Source organism: Amphiura filiformis, chromosome 15 (genome assembly GCF_039555335.1).
Source record: "Amphiura filiformis chromosome 15, Afil_fr2py, whole genome shotgun sequence".
NCBI classification, from domain to species: domain Eukaryota; kingdom Metazoa; phylum Echinodermata; class Ophiuroidea; order Amphilepidida; family Amphiuridae; genus Amphiura; species Amphiura filiformis.
In genome coordinates, this window is record NC_092642.1 from 12203369 (window position 1) to 12227362 (window position 23994).

Genomic DNA, 23994 nt, shown 5'->3' on the forward strand with positions numbered 1-23994 from the left:
CATTCACTGTGTCTTGAATAGCTATTGTAGCCCATCAACCCTGTGGCTAAGAGGCTAGGAAATAATTCCTAATGTCTCATACCCAGGTTTGTATCCCTTTATCTAATCCTGCCCCACATGACAAGGACTTTTTAGAACATCCTATCTTGTATTGAGACAATGGCAGCCAGGACTATTTTTTTGCCTTTTTTTCTAAGCATGTTTACTATTGGATTGAGCCATCACATGATTATAATAGGCTTTACTGATTGGTGGGTAAGGTCAATGCTATTGTTTATTTTGTGATAAGGCTGAGTATATTACTGCATATATGAAAAATACACTGCTATTTTGATACAGGCGATTTACTCAATTACTTCCAACTGACATAATTCAGTTCCTGTTATCTACCCAGTAATGTTTGCTTATCTTAATTGGATCCCTAATAATTTAAATTATTAGGCCAAGGTTATTATCTGCATGGTATATTAATTGAATTTCAATAGGCCTATGATATTGGTTTGAAAGTTTGTATTTCATTGAGTTTCTTGCTGGATGGAGAGTTATATAAGCCAGAGTCAGGATGTAGGTATCATTATGCCTCAAATCTCTAATTTATTGTAAGATCAGTGCAGAGTAGGTTAGATATGAAAATGGAAAGTTAGAACAAATTACTCATACACCTGATCCGTGAACTGTGTCTTTTTGAAAGACTCTTCTTGTTAGGTAAAAATAATTCTTATTTTCTTGTGCGCCAGTAAAAAAAGGAGAAAGCAAATTAAAATGTATATTAATACACATTTAAAAAACATTTTATGCGACTCCGAGTTTCACGCATGTACGTTATGTACAGCGATCATCAGGCAACCAATGTTTGCGAACAACAATCATTTTTTTTGTTCCATTGGGTGGTTTGTGTTGAGAAAATAAATTATATATTTTTGAATCTGTATATATCAAAACCAAGCCTGGAGAGGAGATGTTTGGGTTTTGCCACAATTTCTGCTGACCTAATTTGGCCATCTCCCTCACTCGACCAGGTAAATCAAGTGGCTGAAAATTAAACACAAAAATATATTGCTTGCCCTTTTCCCTGTATTATCAGAGTCTTATGTGCTGATGAACTATACTCTCAGGGCAGCATGATTTGTGGGTGATGGCCATTTTCAGATGTCACCCTAAAATGATGTATCTACATGATGTAGTAGGCAAATTGGGCATATACTATGTAATACATATTACTATACATGATTGTACAGTGCACAAAACACTATATGTCTTCCACTGGATTCCAGAGAACAATACCTCAAATATGGCTACAATTTCAATTTTTATTGCTGGTACTTTTCCGGTTTATTGAATAAAGTCTACTTTGGGTTTTCAGGTCGTATATACTATATAGAGTCATAATGTATAGCCTGAGCATAAATCTGCAATAGCATTGCATGACTGTTTCAGACCCTATGCTGTCAGACACTGATAATGGTGTGTATCTAAGCATGCACAGGATGTTATTGTTTTCACTGTTATGTGGGACAGTACAGCGCACTTTGTTATTGGTCATCGAGGGAACTATTTTTGGTTATATTTACTTTGATATTTTTGGAAATCTATATTGCATCTTATATAATGTATGTCAGGATACAGATAACTTGTTTGCCTGTCGGTACATAGACTCTGAATAAAAGAGTCTATGGTCGGTAGGGGTACACAGATTGTGACATATTTACAACCGAGAGTAGGCCAACATTATGCTGTTCTGCAATAACTTACAATTCCACCATAAATCATACAGTAGCAGAGTTTGAAGCATTGCAATAAACACTTGTAGCATTTCATACTGCAATTATGCATGTAATTGTAAAGTGTAAGTCTATAAATTATTAATATGAACACTCAAAGTGATAAATGAACTATTTTCTGTTTGATTTCTTTCTTTACAGATACCAATTAACCATGAAATTGCTGTAAGCAATGTAATCCTCACCATCTTCAGCCTTCATCCAGCATAAATCTGATTTTGTGAAGGTGGTCTACCACAGAGGCCAAATCAACAAAGAGCATCATGAATACCATGCGGCGTATCATGAGCGGCCGTAGAGGGCATGCTCCAGGGCCGGGGGCTCAGGATAACTTGCTGGGCCTGATGCATCTCAAGAAACTGTACGTGGAACTATGCTGCACAGCACAACCGTTGTCGCAGAAAGAGCAGGAGGACAAACTATATATGATGTTACCGTTATTCTGCAAGGTATGGTGAAAGGTGACATTTATTATTTCCCCTTCCTAGGTCCCTCCCTAGTCCACTTTCACAACAGTAGCATGAGGCATATTTGGACTTGTTTGATTAATTATCACAAGATTTCAAACTTTTGAATTCTTGAAAATATGTTCTGTGATTTGAAAAAAAAGTGCAATATTGGCCGATTGATATTATGCACCACAAAACTGTTATGCCAGAGGCACAATTCATAAAGATTATGTCAACAAATTACTGCATTAATCCCAATAAGCGCCCTGGGCATTTTGGGTGGGCGCTTATTTTTTACCTGGTTTACCTAATTTTCCATAAGTGGTGTTGATTAGAGACGAATTTACGTATAATATAAAAGGGTCCTGAGATGTTCTAGTAGCTTTTCTGATGTAGAAAATGTATTGCAAGTTTACACAGGTCTTGTAGTCCTCCACCTATTTCACCGTATCGACGTCTATCTGTCACTTCAACATTGATGGTACCCTTTAGCAAATTGGAAATTTCCTGGATAGGGTGGGTGCTCATCGGGGCACGGGCGCTTATTAGAATGGATACGGTATATACAGTTTGTTTAATTTCCAACTCATTACGGCAATGTGTTTCTGCTTCAAACAATAAATTATTAAAGTTACATTTGAGTGAACACCTTGCCATAGAGATATAAAAAGTTCAGATTTGATCAAAACATTCCTACCTACATTGTAATATGCACACATGTCACATAGGAAATAAACACTGCATGAACTGAAAACTGTATTTGAAGCAAGTGTTTCTCTGGTGCAATAAATTTATGTGAACTTTGTAAGAGAAGGCAGAACATGCAAATGTTACACTCAGTCTCAGTTTCATTTTCCTATGGGTATTAACTTGCTGACATTCAAAAACATTACGCTGTTTGAACAGGTGTTTACAGTATAAATGTAATGCAAAAATATCATTCCATGAAAATAGTGTTTTTTGCACTCTTTTAGGTCTTAGTAAAGCACAAAACACATGAGGGGAAAATGTTTACAGAGCCTTGGATGTCAGGCGATGCAAACATAACTCTTCAACTTCTTACTCACCCACCCTCCTTACATGTACATCACCAACTGGTGAGTGTCAATGTCCTCGATTGCAAAGTCAATGCTGTGTCGGATGGTGATGCTATACATTTATAATGGAGCTGTGTAAGCGCTGAGTACCCATTCATCTTCATATCTTGTCCTAGTTTTGAAAATCCTTGAGGGGATTGTCCTGAACAAGAAGCGAAAATATCTTATAAAATAGCTCTTTGCGTAAAGTGCATGATCGTATGATTTAAAAAGAATAAGCATATTAGGGTAATTGTTTTCAGTTTCCTGTGCACATCAATTGTTCATGTTTCCCAAATATTTCATTATTTTTAACAACATTCACTTTTTTCTCAGATTTGGAATATCTATACCAAACTCAACAGAAAAATCTCCCAAGTCTTTGTAACATCTCAAGTTAACAGAGTAGGCTTAATAATGAAATATTTAGTATACCCTTGTCGTATGTTTTATGCCTCCACTTGAAGTATGTGTCTGGCTGAGCTTGCGAGTTCAATTTCTCGGAATTGGTAAGGGCGGCCTATTATGAGATTTGGAGGAGTGGCACTACTGGTCTACAAATTCCAGTAGGTTTTTGTTGCAAAATATGCTCATTTGGTGGCTCATTTACATAAATGTCCTTCCATCCCATTTCTTGGAACTGGTATAATGATGTGATTTGGTGGAAGGGTGACAATTAGTGGTCTACAAATTCCAGTAGGTTTTGTCGCAAAATATGCTTATTTGGTAGCACATTTTCATAAATTTGCATAGATTTATTTGGAATTGTTATTTTTTTCCGCCCAGATGAAATCACCCCGGTTAAAATGATGTGTAGAACTGCGCAACCCAAGATCCGCAAAATTCTAGTTTATTCATTTGCAAAGGATCTGACTTTTGTTTTCAAAAGTATAATAATTCTTGTATTAAGACTTCAAAACAATTTCATATGAAGCCTATAACCAGTCAAGATATAATCCAAGTATGTTTGAAGCCATACAGCACCTTGGACCATGACATTTTCAAGACAGATTTACACCAATGGTCTATTGCAAAGACATTTGTGTAGTTATGTTATTGAGCAAAATGGTGTTGACCCTAACACTGTCAAACATCATGAAACCTCAATGCACGAAGTAACTGAAAGTGTAAGTATTCTACATGATTTGATTATATCATCATGCGACATGACATTAAAGGCACAAAAAGCTGGACCGGCAAGGTACACCCCTGTTGCTAGCCACAGTTTGTGGCCCTCACAGACTTCTAACCAAGTGCACGTAGCGAGGCGCTCAACCTGGATAGTATCAACAGAGCTCAAAAGTAGTGCTGACCCTGTTACCTGTGAAAATAGGGAGTGGAGGAGGAGGGAGGGGTGATGGGTGCATGGCAAAACAATCGGGAGGTATGCTATTTTCATTGGTGCTGTAGAAACAAACTACACAGTGTATCAAATGGTAACTGTTCACATTTAACATTTCCAAAGTGTAAAATATTCATGCTCACCACACAGAAACCAAACTTACACTTTGACATTGGACTCAAGGGTTTTAAGAGATGGGTTCAGCATTGGCTGTAAAGCTTGTGAGAAGCTTAAAATATGGTGATAAGATTTTATCGCAGCACTACAATTCTGTTTAAGATCGCGGTTAACTACAATTCTGTTTAAGATGGTTAATTAGGAATTATCTGTAGTGCTTTGAGATGCCTGTGATATGCATAGTATGTCAGGGAAAGATGATTAGCATTAAGGTAGAGAAAATTTATAGAAAGTTGCTTTCCAATTCAATTCATATTTCACTGTAGCAATCAGTTTTGGCATGGGGACATGGGGGATGCACCCATTTTTAGATTTTCACTCCATTCTCCACAATTTATATAAGAAACAGGGAAATTTCTCCTTTGGGAAAGAAATGCCCTATGTTTAGATAATTTTGTGGATAATACCTAGAAATTTGCTTGCCCCCTTACCCCACAGGAAAACAGAACAAAATATGGTATTGCCGCTGTGGAAAGTACATACATATTAATAGGCCTAGTCTCTTTATTTTGGGAGGATGTCCACTGTCCAGTGAGGGTTCCATTGAATGCAGAGTTAGAAATTGGGTGTGTAAATTTGTGTTTATGTTTGTGTTACCACTTCGCTATGCATTTTGTACATTGTGTACTATTACACACAGGTAGTCGTAGCAAAGAATTTAACAATTTAACAAATTGTCTCATGTAAGCAACTTGAAGAACTTCTACAAACGTCAACGATCCCAGAATAAATGACAGAGTGTGCGATCCCCCCATGGCAAAATTGACTCAAGAATGTCAATTTTGCACTGCTTGAATATTTTCCGTACACATCGCAGTGCACTAAAACAAGGAATTTCTACTGCCTTTTCCTAATTCATGAATACTAGACACGATGTCTGTGAATATTAGACAAAGAGTCTAGTACAAGAACATTATGTGGAATTGAAGCAGGTGCTGAAATTTGCTTAATATCACTAGGATCCACAACATGCGCATCTATCATGGCACAGTTCTTTAACCCCAAATACATTTGTACATTCATTGAATGACCTTAGAAAATTTGGGTACAAAAACTCACACTCTGCAAACTGAGGTCAAATTTTGCACTATGAGTGTTTAATTGAGGTTATTGAACTATGCCATTGGGATGAGGCCATTGTGGTCCATAGTGTATAAATTGTGGAAATGAAACAGAGATGTTACATGTATGGGATGCAGTTGACAATATCTTATAATAAAAAAGACAATTTTTAGATTAAAGTGATTAAATGATTAAAGGGACAGTTTGTGATCCATAGCATCATCCCCACTTTCTCAAAAAAGTTTTTATACCACCGGAAACCTCTGGGTACCTGAGAAAAAGAGTATGTTTTCAATTTCTAGGAAAAGTTTTAAAATGATCATTCTTGAAACATGGTATTTGTACCTCCTAGTTGACCAAAATAACATGCTTTGAATGCAATATTGATGGCCTGATGTAAAACAGAAGAAAAAAAAAAAGAAGACCAAAACAATAGTAAACAAAAAACATGTTCTCAGTAAATCGTATTGAGCACCTGATGTCATATAGCAGTACATGAGCAAATCATCCTAATTTGGATGAAATATTATACAAAAGCCAACATTGATAGTCCACATTATGAAACATTGATACAGGCAATAAAATTGACAATTATAGTAGCATGTCCACCTGAACATCTTAGCCTGTCTGTGACAAGGTGCTATGTGGTGTGTTAAGGTGATCTGCACTAAAGTATTATAGCTGCTCTTTATGGGTCCTTTATGTAATTTTACACAAAATTAGGGTTAGGATTAGGTGTAGGGTTGTGATTAGTTTACATGAATTAATTACATGAAGGAACCACTTTAAATATTACTCCAGAAATTAATGTTCCATCATTTACAAAGTTCTACATTGTTTCAACTTGCCCATTGCATCTCTTACTTAGCTCTGTGATATATCCAGGGGTGTGAGAGATATAATCTGTTTTCAGATATTTTTTTTCAACTTTCAGATATTTTTCTACACTTGTTGTGTATACATACGTACAAGTATGTGTGGTTTAAATAATTTCAGATTTTTTACGCTGAAAACAGATATTTTTTAAAAGACACACTCTCAGGCCTGGATATATCTATTGCACATGCATGCATCCCACATGATGTGATGATGCAGTCACCCTTTATATGCGCATGGTTTTGTTGGCAGTGCCGGCGAACAACCTGTGGCTACCGACCTAGTGCTTGGCACACGAGGGGTGTTGGGTTTGAATCCCGATCAAAACAAACAACTTCTTTGTTCATCTGCTCTCTTTACTCCATCCTTCATTTCTTTCCATTCACAAAAAAACACTTTGGATGTTGGGACTGAGGTTAGGGTTAATTCTTCTTCTTCTTCCGGTACTGTGCAAAACCTCAAAAGAGTATAGACGCACATTGGTTGATTTGGAGACATACAGGTGCAAAACATGCTCTAATTACTAATTGCCAGTGGGTTTAGTTTATCGATCATATAAAAATGTTTGGAATTAGCCTATAGCAAAGAAATCTTCTAAATTGAAGAAGCATAGGGCCTATATAGCTTTATTCTTCAATGCAGTCTTTACACTAGTCAGACTCATGAATTTCTTACACCAAGGATGTACCCAAATTTGTGCCCGGTTATGAAATATTACAAATGGCAGCTATTGCATTGTTTGCCATTTCTTCCCTTGTAGGTTTTAACATGATGTGTAATTACAGAGGAAGATACATTTCTCAGATTCTGCACTGCAAGTGTGAAAAAACTTCATGGCATTCTATCTCCCAATGAGCTGTGATACATGTAGCATGCCAATGCGTGCATTTATTGTTAGGAAATAATATTTATTTTTGATTGTCACACCTGAGGATTCTGTTTCTTATGAACATTTATATCGGCCTAATAATGTGGATCTGTTTTTTTTGTGTGCATATGGCACTTTTTAAAACAGTAAAATTGAAACATGGTTGTCTTTCACTTTCAGGGACTGATCATATACCCCAATGGTCCTTAGGAGTTGCATGCCATTGCCAAACTCCTTCATTTCAGATTAATATTCAATGCTTGCTGTCTAACATTACGAAGAACCTATTTGTATTAGCATGTTTCTTTTGAGTCCTCTGCATTTTACTGGTAAAACTGTTCGCCGTCAAATAGGTGTGAAAGATGGATAACTGTCAGTTTTCATTGCCCGTTGTTTACCGGTAAATACTCGATGAACAGCGTCGATTGACACGCCTCGAACGAAAGTTTGCTGGCAAAAGGTCATGCACTGGAGTCAATCCCAGGTCAATCGCAAAGCGTTGTGGATTTTAGTATTGTAGTATTTTCTTAATTGTTTGGCTGACAATGAGGCAGCAAAATCAGAGACAATTTTGAGCCATTTTACCCCGATTTTACACTGTTTTTCAGCGTTTTTTGAGCATTTTCTGCTTTTTCCTTCTTTTTTTTTTTTTAAATAAAGACCCTGTTTCAGGTCTGTAATTTCAGTTAATATTCATTTTAATGAACTAGTAACAACATCAACAACATACTATTAAAATCATGAAATCTTTCTTATCTTCTAAAGCACTCCGCCACAGATCCGAGTTTATTTCTATTTATTTCTGATGCACAGCTGGATTCATCTGCTGTTGGCTGTTGTTGTTGTTGTTTTATATATTATTTCATGGATTTTACTAAGGTCATTAATCATAACTCACGTTAAATATTTAGTATCAATTATGTATAATGCATTATGAATATTTTTCTGTCATTTTTTATTAGCAAGTGAGTCAAGTATATGCCTATGAATTTTTGCGAACGGAATGGTAAACATAAACAAGCTAGCTCTTGGCAATGCAGAAGTCAATTTTGCGACTCAACTTCCGGTTTCTTCCCTGTATGCGCATTCGAAACGGAGTGTATTGGAGTTCCCTGGTAAGCGCCCTCGCTGTTTTCCTTCCTTCCTCAAGAAGGAAAATGTTACCAATTAAGGTGTAAACTTGCTGCTATTCAGCCGGTGAATAGTGCCTTTTGTTTGGGAAGTAGCCCTTTACCATCTCTTTACTGGTAAATGGTCACAATAGAAACACGCCTATTGTAAAACATGATTTAAAGGCTATTAAGCGAAGCTGGCAACGAGGCGCTTAGGACTGGTGGATTTTGTAATGTCAGAGAGGGGTTGTCATGGTCCCATACAGGCACTGAACAAGTGCTAAGTTAACCGACTTACATGTAATTCAAATTACACTCATTTTGTTTTTCAAAACTTCTTTAATTTCCTCTACATTGCAAAATATCATAAAAATCCTTTACCACAATTAAGGGCATAATATAAGAACATGGTACAGACATGCTGCTAGTTAGTGAACATCAATGGTATGTTTTTATTTAGAATGAGGTGGGTGGGAGTAAAGTTATTCAAAACAAGACATATGGTCCATAAACTGTAATGAATTCACCACCACTAATATTGGATCTATAGAATCATCCATCACAAACATTCACATAGACACTGACTAGTAAGCAGGCTGGCTCATAAACATCAGTTTTGTCTAGCGGGAAAATGATGCAAAATAAAGTTTTGGCTGCTCTTTGTGTATTAGTCTAATTTAAATTGTAAGACTCTATTTTGACCCTTGGCATTCAACAAAAGTTAAGAAAACCACAAGGCATAGGCAGACTGTTATGATGGAACCATCAAATCACACAAGAAAAGCTAAGAGCATGTTTGTATGTCCCCTTCTGGTTCCGAATTAATTAAGTTATTTTAAAATAAAAGTACATTTTGGGTTCTGAAATCGGACACGAAGATATTGAGTTCGTAAGTTCTGGTATTACATTGAGATACATTGTAGCATCACAGACCAGAACAATTTGACTAGTTGCTGACTAGGTTAGTCCAACTTGGTAGCGGACTCTTTTTCAACTAATTAGTCCAACAAGGTAGGATTCTATTATACATAAATAATGAATTCAATGCATCCATCACAAACATTTATGAGTGCAATGGTAAGAATATTGGCTTCATGAGTTGTAAAATGGAATGTTCCATTCAACTGAGCATTTTGTATGTATGTTCTTTGACCAGTAAAGACAGGTTTTGGGTCAAGAAGTTCCTGGTATTACTGACACACATTACATTGTAGCACAACACGAACTTTGACTAGACCAGGCAATTTCGAGTTGAATGGAACATTCCATTTTACATTTGTTCACAGACTAAGTTAGTCCAAGTAGGACTCTTTCAAGTAGTCAACAAGGTGAGATTCTATTATACAAATCGAATGGTAAAATATTCATGAGTTGAAAATGGAATTTCCATTGCGGCGTTAATGAAAACATTCATTATTTGTTTTATATAACATCTATGTAGATTTTTGTCATTTGATTGGAGAATTAGCCTATAAAATATTATAAAGGAAATGTACTTACATTTCGGTATCTGCTGTAATTCTTCTTTCAGGCTTGTCCAATTTATAATCCATGCACATATCATTTAGATTCAAAATTCGGATTCAAAAGTCAAGTTCAATTTCAAAAGTTAACTTCCGTAACTCAATAGTAAATTCATCAAAACAGTTAAGTTCCAAAGTTGATCACTCAAATACATCCAAAATAACTGGATTCATTTCTTCAAGTTCAAAAGTCAAAACAGTCAAAGTTCCAAAAATTGGAAAAAACAACATATTTACATGAAGAGTTTGTAAGTTATTTGTTGAAAAAGTTGACTGGTCCATGGAAATGGAACTGCTGCACTGAAGAAGTTGCCATTGAATTTTGGATGTTATAATTGGACTCGTTCAAGATGAGCTGCTCCTGGGAATTAGTGAGGATGTTGTCTGGAATATTTTCCAAGATACCATTACCAGACTCGCTCTCAATATCATGATCATGAACAGTGTGTTGCTCAGGCTCTGGAGGTGGAGCATGATTCTCCTGCATTTGCTCTGCTAAGGCGGCACTCATGAGCTTTTTTTTCTTCTGGTCACTGGTTCTAGAATAACTCTTCAGTGAAGATTCCGACCGATGACCAGTGACCGACATTATGTGACGATTCGCGAATCCAGCTTCATCGAGTACCGTGCAAGTAGTTGCTCTTAAACTATGGTTTGTGTACTTTCTTGAACATCCAGCTTTCTCTCCAATGACTTTCATCTTATTACCCAATGTGTTAATGCCTAATGGGGCATTTGTATACCATGGTTGACCATCAGGTGGAACAACAGATTTAAGTCGCTGCCACATACATTTTTGATCTGGGTTGAGAAGCTCTTTGAAAGCCAGAAATGAAGTGACCGGACACCTGCTAGATCCAGGGATCTCGTACATATGACCTGAGAAACCCTCATCTTCATTTTCACGCCTAGATTTTGTGAGAGTGTCACGATGAACAATGTAAGCATAAGCCTTGTTCATCAACATTTACCACAAAGTCTGCAACTGTCATACTACTGAAGATTCTCCCTACCTCTGTTCGCATGAAGTAAATCATCATGTCAATAAATACTTTGTTCTGTAATCCTGCTGGTGTGCTGATGTCGAAGCGAATCCAGTATCTTGGCCATATCAAGGTCAGATATGGCTGCCTTATGCTGCACAGTCCCTTTCCCTTCTTGTTTCAGCTTCACCATCATTGCTTTGTACACCTTGTTGCTTTCCTTAAATGCGTCAGATTTAGTAACATCCACATCCTTGGTCGCTAAAAAGTGACGATGTATTCCATACCTGATTGCGTGCATTGATTTCTTGCAATACAATGTTCCATCATCCTTGCGTAGACCGGCGTAAAATCGGGATAGCAATTGATCCAATTCTGCTTCACTATAAGCTTCAATAGCTTCCAAACTTAAATCGAGACACTTGGCGAAAGAATCTAGCCGACGTACAGCATATTGTATTTGTGGCATCAGCTGCGTCAATTAATGCTGCAATGTCATCTTCATTCATGAGCACAAAATTGTTTTGACCGGCACCGGCCATTTTGCAAGCTGAAAGGTCGCAAATTCGTCTGCTACGTGTCAAAGGTTGTGAACTCATGATCACAAATATAGCCTCATAATAACGGCAAAGTCCACAGGGAATTGACGCATACTGTATGCCGATTGGACTCTATTAGGAATAGAGATTGAAAAAGCATACAATCTATTAGTGCAATAGAACCTATACAACATAAGCGAAAATGCGGTGCATATAACGAAAAATGCACGGCCCATATAACCAAATTCCACGGTAGTGACGTAGGCTGTAAAATAGTTTATTTATTGATTGACATGTGACTTACAATGAACCAATCAAATAACAACGATCTACTTAGGTGTTATATAAAATGCATTACTTCAGGTTCTTAGCATTGTTCGGGTTACCATCACACATGACAGACATCATAATCATTAACTATATAGTCAGTCTACTCAAGTACAAAGTACAGCAGACGTTTACACACACATTAATGCTGACTTTGAAGGCACGTATAACTGCAGCAGAGCGCAGCACTACGCACTGTTACGCAGCATACGATATGCGCGTGTTGTCACTTTGTACTTCAGAGTGGACACACTGTAGCTGGCTGGCTGGATCGGCCACTCAACTTATCAACTTGTTGATTTTCATTCCAATTTTCGTGATCTGAATGTTTCGATCTGAAAGTTCAAGGCATTAAAAGCTTCAAATATTGGAATTATAGTTTTGGGGTAAGTAAAGATGATTGATGCATGGCCATATTATAAATGTGCTGGCATTATATTGTTGGTGTGTTAGATCATAGGACAATCTTGATTGTTAAATGCAAATTTTACAAGCAAAAACTGCATCAAACAATTAAAAGCTGCCTGATTTGCATCATCCACTACCTACATCTTTGGTTTATACATTGAGTGGGGTGACAGTAACAATGAGGCAGGGGGCAAACATAGTTGGGGTAAAGGCAGGTCATTTCAGTTGGACTACAACGAAGTTTTTGCCTTGTGAGGTGTATGCACCTAGTACATTGGCACTGTGAATTTAACCCTTTCTGTTCTCCATGGATTCAGATAACTGTGAAAGTGGAAATTTGTGTGTGAATAATTTTTTTGCGCTTTACCAATTTTGCACTGTTAAATTCATGATTCTCAAGCTTCCTTACATTGATGTAATATTTGAGTGTTGTTTATTTCAAGGTAGCTGAAGAACACAGAAATTGCGAAAATAAATGAAGTGTGAAAAAAAAAATGTTCCAATATCTGTGCTTTTACAGTATTGATACCTTTATTCTTCATGATAAATTTGAAGATGTTCAGAGGATAAGAAAATATGATATGAAAACTGACCATAATGAATATTTAAAGTACCAGGTTCTGTCGTCTGGTAGCGATTGAGACTGTGGTTCTTGAGTCTCTAGGTTCAAGCTTAGCATGTCTAGTATTGCTTTAAAGGATGATAATAAGAAGGAAATCCATGCACAGTAGTCACATGGCTTGAATATTAACACACTTGTCTGAGCGGTCTTTGCCAAAAACAACATACAAGAGCATGTAAGAGGCCCAGTGTTAAGATGTGTATAGCTAGTGGCCATACAGTATGCCATTTAGAGATGAGAGTGTGATGATGAATCACCTTTACTCTCAATTCAAAGAGGAGAAGACCGTCGTGTTTTAGTTCACAGATCATAACATTTCAACTTGAGTGCACATGACATTGTTTGTATTTTAGTAATGCTATGAGAGACTGCATTTTAGAACTACATGTTGTGAGAATTAGAGTGGGAATATCATTGCCTGCCACTGCCAAGCATATCGGACATTAGATTTTTACATAGGTCATTGAGATTACAGGTACAAAATTTTCAAAAATAGAACTCAAAGTTTGGTACTATATCCCTGTTGAATAGCGATCAAATGTAAACGAAAAGATAAATCCCTGAATTCATTTAACTTTATTACAGTCTTTTAGCACTGTTTTAAAAGACACTAACATTTAGGGAAATTATCAGTGTTTTTAAATGAAAAGTAAGTAACCAGAGGAGGATAGAGTATGCTTTGTCATCCCAGCAAAGCATAGAAATGCAAGAAATTTGTCTTTCTAATAAAGAAATTTGGCCAAGCACATATTTCGCTCTAACGCATCAAAGCAGTTTGCCAGGTGCATTTTGTAGCATAGGATATAGTCTGTCAAGTGAGACCCACTAATATCTTTCCTGTTTCCCATAAAGATGTGAAATTGGTACCATAATGTGCCACAATGGCCTCATTCATAATTTTGCATTGTTTTAGTCCAATAACCTGCATTCAATACTATTTTACCCTATTGACAGCTCAAACATTGACCTCAAAGTGTGGAGTATGAGTATTTTTGTCACATTGTAAGTTTACTACATAAAGATGTGAAATTGGTACTACCAAGAGCCACAACATTTAGCCTCATTCTCAGTTCGTGCACCTTCCTATCAACAGCTTAGTTCAATAATCTGCATTCAATAACTCAAACATTGAGCTCAAAGTGTGGAGCATGACTTTTTGTGTACTCAAAACATTCAGAAGTCATGGTTTTAGTATACAAGCATTTGGGGTTAAATAACTGTGTCCTGGCAGATGAGTTTTAGTAGTTTCACTTTCCTTAGTTCATGGTAAAGTGGATGACAAGATGGGGTGCATGTAAGTTGGACACTGGGGTTATTTGGGAACAAATTCATGTAGAGTTTATTATGTGCTAACATGAATATTGATTAAGCTGGAAGGGTAGGGAAATTCTCTCTTGTACAGGTATGATGTACATCATTTTCCCTTGGATTAGTTTGTTCGCTTTTGAGGAAAAATGATGGTGTAGTGTAAATGTGGTTTTGGGGTTGATGGATGAGAGAATTTGTGCAGCACCCTCCAATGTATTGCTGATCAGATGCATAATTTGTTTTGTTTGATGTTCATTATTCATATGTTTACCTTTGAAGAAGTCAGTTCACATCAGTGTTAGATATTGTGCTTGATAAAACTAAAAAGTAGTTCCCACAGAACAAGGTAAGACTTGAGATTAACTGCTTCCACCCTAGATTAGGATTAGGTTATATTTTAGGGTTCAAGTTAGCTTTTAGGGTTATGATTATGGGTAGAATTACATGAAGGATAAAGATATTCGGGTTAGGATTATGGTTGGATGGAACCACTTTAAAGTTGTTCCAGATCCTAAATTTAAATTTATTTATTTATTTACCACTAAAGTAACAATATAAGTACATGAAAACATGTTGGATGATGAATGTTTTGAAACACAACAAAATCACTGAGACTTCATTCATAGAAGCCAAAACTTTTTTTTTTCTTTTAGTGCTACATATTCCCTGATAGTCAGTCCTTTTGATAAACAATTCACCCCATAAAACACAACAGTGAAACTTGGGGCATGGGATGGATGGGAGCAGTTCTGAAGTTGTTATCATTGTGAGATGAGTTGACATTGAAGTATGAATTTCCAAAGGGGGGCTATGAAGTAGACTAATCACCTGATTGAAATTAACTTATTTCCTAGTAATATTTGACGAACTAATCTACAGTTTTTAGGTAAAAGGCTAAAACAGGAAAAATATGGCTCAGCCATCCCACTTGCCTTATGGGTATTTTTCAATTTTGAATTTCAGTTTTGAAGTGACCGATTGTTTGGTCATTGTTGGATCTCTGAAAGTCCATTTTATTAAACTGAGCTAGATTCCATTGGAGATGAGACAATTTCAACTCATAGTATTTGCCCATCACCACCAGATGCTCCTTCAGACCACAGACTTGACATGTATGTAATTTACAAACAACTGTGGAGTAAAGAAATTTTCACAGCGATGGAAATTAGAATTATCTGTCATGCTAGATTTCTAGTGTAAAATTTGCATTTACACTTGCATGGGGGTCAGGATAAAACCATAGATTTATAAAAAAATGCACAAGCCAACAATATGTAAGGCAGTACTTTAAATTGGTGTATAGGAAGAGAAAATGGGAATGAAAATTCAATGGAGAGTGAAAAATTGTGGGACAAAATTGTGCTATTAGCCCTGAGTGGTTCAGCTTTTGAAGAGATCTGTAAATGGCACATAGGATTGGCGTTGATGAAGTGAACTATGTGAAGGTAACATTTTGTGACACGTAGTTGATGATGTCACTGAGTGTAACTTGATGCTGAGTTCAGCCATTGTTTACAGGCACGGTAAATTTGGCATTTTCTGTGGTTATTGATTATGAAGATTTGCATTTGCTGCTCCAAGCAGAGTTGGTTTGTGATGCATTGGAACTGTAAAATTGTAGGTGTTGTAATGATGGTGCACAGATTTTGCATTTGATAGCAAGAGCAACATCATTATTGAATGATTAAGGGCTGGGGTATAACGTTTGGACAGTATTTATTTTGGGACATTAGAGCACATCACGGCCCTAATTTGGTCAAAAACAACCTAACTCAAGATAGAAGTTTTACCTAATTAAGGCTCTGCTGAAAAATATTTAGACCTACCTTGGTGAAAACCTGGAACTTTAGGAACACAATAATAAGCTAGACACTTGGAAAAAAGAAATGGCATGAAGGCTTTTAAACTTTTTTCAGTACAGTCCTAATAAGGCATTAAAGTCTATCTAAGTTAGGATCGTTTTACCAAATTACACCGATCAGACATATGAATTGCATTCTGAATACTAAGAATGTCATTCTGATATCAAATAATTTTGATTTTTGAAATTCGCAATTTAATACACATTTTATGGCAAATCATTAAAAATTGATATTTTTGATATTTAACAGTTCTTGAAGTAAACTTTATAAATCTGATGATTTATACGCTTAAAGTGTATATGTAGGTGGGATGAAAGTTGACGTCACTGAAAATTTTGACTTCAGATTGAAGATATGGATTTTTTTCCCAAAACACCTGAAAAATTAGGTCAATTTTTGGGAAAAAATCCATATCTTCAATATGACAGGTCAAAATTTTCAATTGACCGCCGGCTTTTCCTCCCTGCTACATACACTTTAAAATATATCATTAGATTTATATAATTTACCGAGGACTGTTATATATCAAAATTTGAAGAATATCAAATTTTATAATTTATCATAAAATTTGTATTATATTAATGATTTTCAAAAATGAAAATTATTTGATATCAGAAAGACATGCTTCGTATTCAGAATTATAGATGCAATCCGAGGTGCTCTCATGTCCCACAAAAAACTGTCGAAACAATAAACGCCAGACTCAGTACGCGGTCGATCTTACACGTTTCGATGTTGATTAAGATACTTCTTGCATCGATCCCGAGATGCGGAAAACCAATAGTCATTTTGTCCCACATAAATGAATAAATAACAAAAACCCCGATCCCCGGTGGACTCACCCAAAAAGGTGAGGTCACACCATATGATCGCCCCTTATCCTCCTTGGTCTCCGACTGACACAGACGTGCCTATCGATTGTTCATAGCACTGTGTATCAATTTCTCGACCAAGCGAGATATACGGTTGTAGTTTCACACCTTAGGTAAAACCAAACCGGTATTGTTCGACTGAGGATAGTTTTGACGGCATTTTCTGCGCTAAAAAGTGACAAAAACGATCCAAAACTTAGCTAAATATCGTGCCTCCGCTTTCTTCTGGGACACACGAGTAATTCAAAATGGTCGTTGACGTTTATTCATTTTGCCAATGTAAAACACACCATTGCAAAAGTTACAATAGATGTTTGTACATACACATTGTATTTCAAATGTTCCAGAGTTATTGTTGCTATTTTAGGGTGATTACTCTATCGTTATGTCTTCATTACCGTTGATAATGTTCAGAGTTAATCAGATATTCATACGGTGAAGATTGGTAGGACCCGTCTGACATTTAGTAATAAAGTTAGCCAGTCCTTACTTTACCACTAGCGTTAGTGACCAGCCTCCGTGTTTCAGGTTTGCTTACTGGGCTTGAGTCACGTGTTGGGGCATGAGTAGTACCCCTCCCTTTTTCAAAGCTTAGCCTCGGCCCTGTCGGGCTTGCCCTATTGGTGACGGAGCCGGGACCCACACCCGCTCTGTTTCACCCACAGGAGTGCTCATGATCTTCTAGATGTCTTTCTTTTGCATTAGGACTCTCCGAGTTCCAGCAGCTTGGGATAGGCTCCATCATCGCCATAAAAGAAGAAATCTACCAAGGGCACTGGTAAAGGTCGATACAGTGGATTCTGCTGTGACAGCCCCTATGGGTCATGGCAGGTCTGCTTAAGGGGCTCCGGTCCCCGGACAAGCAAGCGGTTCCTTCGGGACTCTCAAGGCTCAAGCAGCCAGCGAAAGCACTGACTATAGTTCGGAGCAAAGTATCAGCAAGCGGTAATTACCAGCGAAAACCCTAGCGGGTTTTGCAGCAGGATGATACCAGTCGACATGGTAGATTCTGCTGTGACAGCCCCTATGGGTCATGGCAGGTCTGCTTAAGGGGCTTGTCCCGGACAAGCAAGCGGTTCCTTGGGACTGCTAAGCAGCGTTTCAAAGGCTCAGCAGCCAGCGAAAGCACTGACTATCGCCGAACAAAGTAGCAGGCAGCAAAGCGGTAATTCACCAGCTTAAAAAGCGGGTTTTGTAGCAGGAGGATACAGTCCTCTAGCCAAAAATCCTCACGGGCTTTTTTAGCAGGAGGACACCCGCCTGTTGCAGGCATATCTCACGGGCTCAAACAGCCACAGTAGTAGAAGCGGACGGGCAGCATGCAAGTACCCCGGCTTGCCTGGGTTGAACCCTAGCATGCATGGGTTCAGCAGAGACGATAGCGCGGCTAACGCTGTGGGTGTAGTCTTAGCAGAACCAACTGGGGTTGTCAAGCACAGCATTTCCATGGCGGGACCGCCCGAGTGATACCCTGGGCCCTAGAATAGCTGCTGGCTGTCCACAGGGACTGGCTGGCGATTATTCAGGGGTTGGGCTCGCAGTCTCTCACGGACAACCCAGGTGCATTCGGTGGCAGCTACAAAGACGAAGCTCACGGCTTGACTTCAGTGGTAGCGCTATGCACCCGCCCATAGCTGCCGTGAGTGGTCCGCCACACACAGCGATTTGGCGAAGCTCTAGAGGGTACAGTAAGTAGCTTGAACAGCTAGCTGATCAACAACCCACTTTGTCCTCGAGAGCCAGTGGAGCGTGGGTGATCCATTATCGCCAATGGGTCAGTGCCCTCTTGATCGATCACTGTCAAATCAACAGGGCATAGCTCCATTGACAACGCTGCCTATTCAATAGGTGATTGATCGGGGTATGCACGCTCAGCTACCCGTGGTACTAGGCAAGCTCCCTCAGCCAAGGGACAGTCGGTATAGCTTTGGGTACCCATACACACGGGCTTGATTCCCCTTGCGGGGAACGCAGTGAGGCATGGGTACAGTGGTACACAGCCGGAGCCCTCACGGGCACCTACGCTGGAACCACGCATACAGCGGTACAACAGCCGGAACCTCAAACCCATATTAGTACCGCGCGGTACCACGCCAGCACACAGCTTGATCCCCAAACAGGGAACGCAGTGTGGCGAGGTACAGCGGTCCACATGGGGAACCCTCAAGGGTACCCACGCTGATACCGCGACCGGTTTTCGCATTTAGTCAGCCACAGTCTCTGTGGCAACAAAGGCGGTGCTGGTACTGCAGTACCATGGGGTTACCCTGGTGGCGGATCCTTTCAGGGTCAGCTGCCGGCTGGGTATGCCCTGTGGTACCCGCCGCAGGGTGTTTCTTTGGCCCAGCACCGTGGCAAGTGTCGCCAGCGATGGAACTCATGCAGTACCAACATCAGCTGTTGACCAGGCCAGCCGGCATGGGGCTAACCCAGATCTTGATCAGGGTAGGCCCGTGTGCTGCTAGCGCTTAGGACGACGGCTGTTGAGCATCGGACCCAGTGGTGCCATGGCGGATACTCAGGGTCTTGCTTGGGAGTACTCCTCTTCTGCTGGCAGGTAGTGGCAGCCACACAGTGGTTATGCCTTCTTTACCCGATTTTTCAGATGCCCGTCCTCAGTTACCGCCATCATCGGAGCAAATACGGATACTGTGGGCGAGGGAAAAAGTCGGAAGCTGAGTCCGGTAGTGACATCACTACAATCTCCTTCCCCGCTACTGGGGAGCAACAGCACTGATCTTCCTCCGGACACCCCTAAGGGGAGTCCATGGAGGAGGACCAGGGATCCTTTCAGTAGGATGCTCAGCTGCTGCTTCCTCACAGGCGCCTGCACTTCATTCCCGCAAACCTCACGGGTAGATATCGAGGGCTGTAGCTCAGTAGAGCTATTACATTTGCAAGTGCTTGCACGCTTCCTCTGCGTGTAACGCGGGAGGACCAGGACCTACCTGGGGATCGAGAGGGACCCAGATATGTAATCAAGCGTATATACAGACAACATCTGAGCTTTTTGAGGTGAGCCTATTAGCGGTGTAACAGCTAGCCTTTGTAACCCATGGGCCCAGCCCATAGGGTGTCCACTCAGCTGGGGTGGGGCTACACATCCAGTAATCGCTCAACGCGATGGAAAGGCAGGGTATTTTCTCTTTGGATGCTTCTGCGCTTATGGTGGAGGAAATGCAAAAAGCTACTACGGGAGCACTCTGAAAAGTCGGAAACTGCCCTACCATACTGGTAGGAGCTCCGACTTCAGCAGGTCCGGCACCACCAACTGTACCCGAGCCCACTACCCTGTAGCACCCATTTACTGGGGCGCAAGGGTAGCACGAGGAACAGCTGGCAAGATTCGAAGAAGCAAAGCGCCTTCCAAGGGAAGCTAGGCACAAAACATTCCTGGGGGGCTCAGCCTGTTTTTCCACAGGGGATCTCCCAGTGGATCGACCGCTATGGCTTTCACCCAGAGGTGGGAAACCATCTCTTTGAGTGCCTGGGTATGGTCAGTGGTGAGTGGGGTTACAGACTGGCAACCCAGTCTCCCACATCTGGCCTGCAATTTCAGAGGTCCACAGTAGTGCCGTCAGTGGTTTTTCGGGCACTAGACAGGGTCACACAGCTTCCTCAAGCGGGCGATTGTCCGTCTCACCCTGTTTCTATTTGGTGATCTTGGAGCCATTGGCTACCAAGGAAACCGGCTGACATGAGCCCCATCCGGAACCGCAGGCTGTTGAACACGCTCTTCAGGCCCAAGAGGTTCAGAATGGGGACTCTCGCCGGTGCTAGCATTTTGCCCCATCAGGGGTGGGAACAGCATCGCTAGATCTCTCGGACGCCTATCTGCATATGCCACACGCCTCTCAAGATCGGAGGCATCTGCGCGTCTAGGTACAGGATCAAAATTAAGTTTGATACCGCCATCCGCCTGTCCATCTCTCCCAGGGTGTTTAACACTCTTGGTCAGAGCGGTGGCAGCGCATCTGAAGCACAGGGTGTCAACATCAGTTGCTACCTGGACGTTTGGCTCATATAATGAACTCCATTGAAGACTACGGGTCTCATGGGGTTGATGGTCCGAGGGTGCGGGATGGTTTTTGATCAGCTCAAAAAGTCCAGCGGGTCCCACGCAGACACCACTATTTGTAGGGGCCCAGATCACCCTCACGGAGGGGTTCAGCGGTGCTCTCACCCGTCAGCGGGTGACTCCAACATGGTGCAAAGTGTGTGCCTGACTCTTGGCCGAGTCTCGGCAAAACCCGCTGTGGCATGGATGAAGGTGGTAGGCCTAATGGCAAGTATGGTAGACCTCGAACTGTACTGCGGTTTCTACGTTAGGCTAACCCAACTACACCTTCTAGCCTGCTTGCAGGCCCAGTCGTCACTCAATATCCTCGGGTTCCGTTGTCGGTTTTGAGAGGAACTCTGGTGGTGGACCCATCAGCCCAATTTGACCCAGGGTGTCAGGTTTCCTGCACCCCGGTATTCACGTAGTGAGTTTACCATAGCGCCAAACGGGCTGGGGGTCCACATCCACGGAGACTCCGCCTCGGCCTATATTATAGAGACAGAGTTTCACATCAACCTCCCTCGCCACGAGGAGGTGATCGTGGAATCACATACCGTGGTGCTGACGGATAACACAACCGTGGGAGCCTTCCCCAACAGACAAGGGGACTGCGGGCCACCACGATTGAGCCTGCATGCACGACACCTGATAGGGTGGTGCAAGTTCAGGCAGATTACGGATGAGAGCGATACACATTGGGCGTCACCAGCATCCTCGCGCACAATCTGTTTTAGGAAGGGTGTCGGGACCAGCAGAATGGTCCTTGTTCACAAGAGGTCGCCAGACGATCTTCAGGGGATGTACCACCCTCGAAAGATCTGTTCGCATCTCATCGCAATCATCCACTGCCGGTGTACTGCTCAAGGGTCGCGGACCCCAAGCATTCACTGTGGACGCTCTGTCCATAGACTGGGGAGGGATGACAGCTTATGCAGTCCCTCCGATCTCACTACTCATGAGGGTGGTGACCAAGATCGGGGGGGAAGACTGCATTGTCATTCGGTTAGCGGCAAGGCATGGCTGGCACTGGATGGAGTACCAGATCTACTCCGGATGCCCGGAGCGGAGGTACACAGTCTATCACTAGCGCACCTGCAGTTAGCTGCATGGCCCTTACCAGGAACAATATAAGCGAGCATGAGGGATACATTTTCATCAGAATTTTTTGAAACTGGGCAGACGGAAGTCTACCCTCCGCACGTATAGCCAGAGTCTGGCTCCATACTACGCTTGGTGCAATGAGACAAATAGCTCTCCTGCTAGAGCCTCTGTGCTGCTAGTTCGGAGTTTCTGACAGAAAAGTTCCAAGCAAGACTTCAGCGGGCCATGGGGCCAGCTATAAGTCAGCTATCCACAACATTCACCGAGGTTTCGAGACGGGTCGACTATCATAGCCGATGGTTACCTTATTAGTCTACGCCGCGACGGTATGTTCAACGAGAATAAAAACCAAAAAGGAAAGTGATCCTCCTAGGGATCCCAACACAGTCTTAGATTACTTTAGGGTCACCCTTTGACCTTCCGTCAAAGCGACGCTTAAATACGTTTCAAGATGGCTTTCGGTTTGGCTGTTTTGGACGGCGGTGCTGAGTTGCACACGGTCTCGAGGTTATGTTCACAAACACTGGAGCTCACTGTTTCGGGCGCTCTGTTCTTGACCTTACGGGCGCTGGGCGCATACCACATTCGCCCCTTCCAATCCCCAGGGTTGAAGTGCAAGGTTCGGCTGAAGCCAAAGATAGGCTGGGGTGTCCGATAACGAGCTGCAGCACTATTTCTTCCGAACACAAGCCTTGCAAGGGACTCTCGACCGCATTCATCACCCTTACAGAGCCTTTCGGGCCAGCCGCTGTCGCAATGGCTGGTCCAGGTGTTGGTGGGGTCCGGGGATCGCGAAGTTTCGCGTCCCACGACCCACTGACAGTGTAGCTATCTCATCATCTTGGGTATACCGCTCGGTTGTCCCTTGAGGAGATCTAGTCAGGCGGTGTCCGGAAGCCACCTTCGCCCTTCTCTTCAATACTTAGTAATCAGAGACGGGGCGGTAGGTTTACCTGGACATTGTTCGGGCGATCATAATACGGTGGTGTAGGAAGGGTACCAGGTTTTCAGACTATACAGAATACTCAGCATGGTAAGAACCAGTGTCGCTATTCTTAAGCTCCAAACTTATTAAGTAAGGAGGTTTATGTCTGTGATCAGCAGTGGTCTTTTTTGTTTTCCCGACCGCTGGGGGAAAATATTTCTGACCTCGCGAAAACCATCGCATACCGCTCCCGATCCCTGATCAGATGCTGACCAATCTTGTACCTCCATCCGCCGGTTACTTGCTAGCTTTTTGATCGATCTTTCAGATGTTGATGCAAGAAGTATCTTAATCAACATCGAACGGTAAGATCGATGTCACTGAGTCTAGTGATGCAAAAATGTTGGTAGACCATTGTTTACTTTCCGATGGTTGATTATCCCGGCCATTTTCTGTTTGGTTAGGGGATCCCAATCGGATAAGATTTATCATATGGTGTGACGCACCTTTTTTGGGTGAGTCCACCGGGGAGGGGTTTTGTGATTTATTCATTTATGTGGGACAAGTGACTATTGGTCTTTTTTCCGCATCCCGGGATCGATGCAAGAAGTATCTTAATCAACATCGGAAAGGTAAGATGATAGTTATGAGTCTACCAAACATTTTGTTTGGGACTATTTTGATCCCTTAAGGGCTGGGGTATGAACGTTTGGACAGTATT

General features: G+C 41.0%; 2 protein-coding genes across 2 annotated transcripts in view; one reads left to right on the forward strand and one right to left on the reverse strand.

Annotated features, from left to right (window-relative positions):
- LOC140170718 (WD repeat and FYVE domain-containing protein 3-like) overlaps positions 1 to 23994 on the forward strand; it is a 167808-nt gene that overhangs the window by 15518 nt on the left and 128296 nt on the right. Inside the window, exon 2 of the mRNA XM_072193953.1 lies at positions 1923 to 2230. Coding sequence (XP_072050054.1) covers positions 2045 to 2230 — 186 coding nt within the window. The 5' untranslated portion in view covers positions 1923 to 2044. The remainder of the gene's footprint in view (positions 1 to 1922; positions 2231 to 23994) is intronic.
- LOC140171966 (uncharacterized) lies at positions 10514 to 11718 on the reverse strand. The gene is given in 3 exon segments (XM_072195314.1): positions 10514 to 11212; positions 11214 to 11355; positions 11357 to 11718. Coding segments are annotated over 3 exon segments (1197 nt in total). The 3' UTR covers positions 10514 to 10519.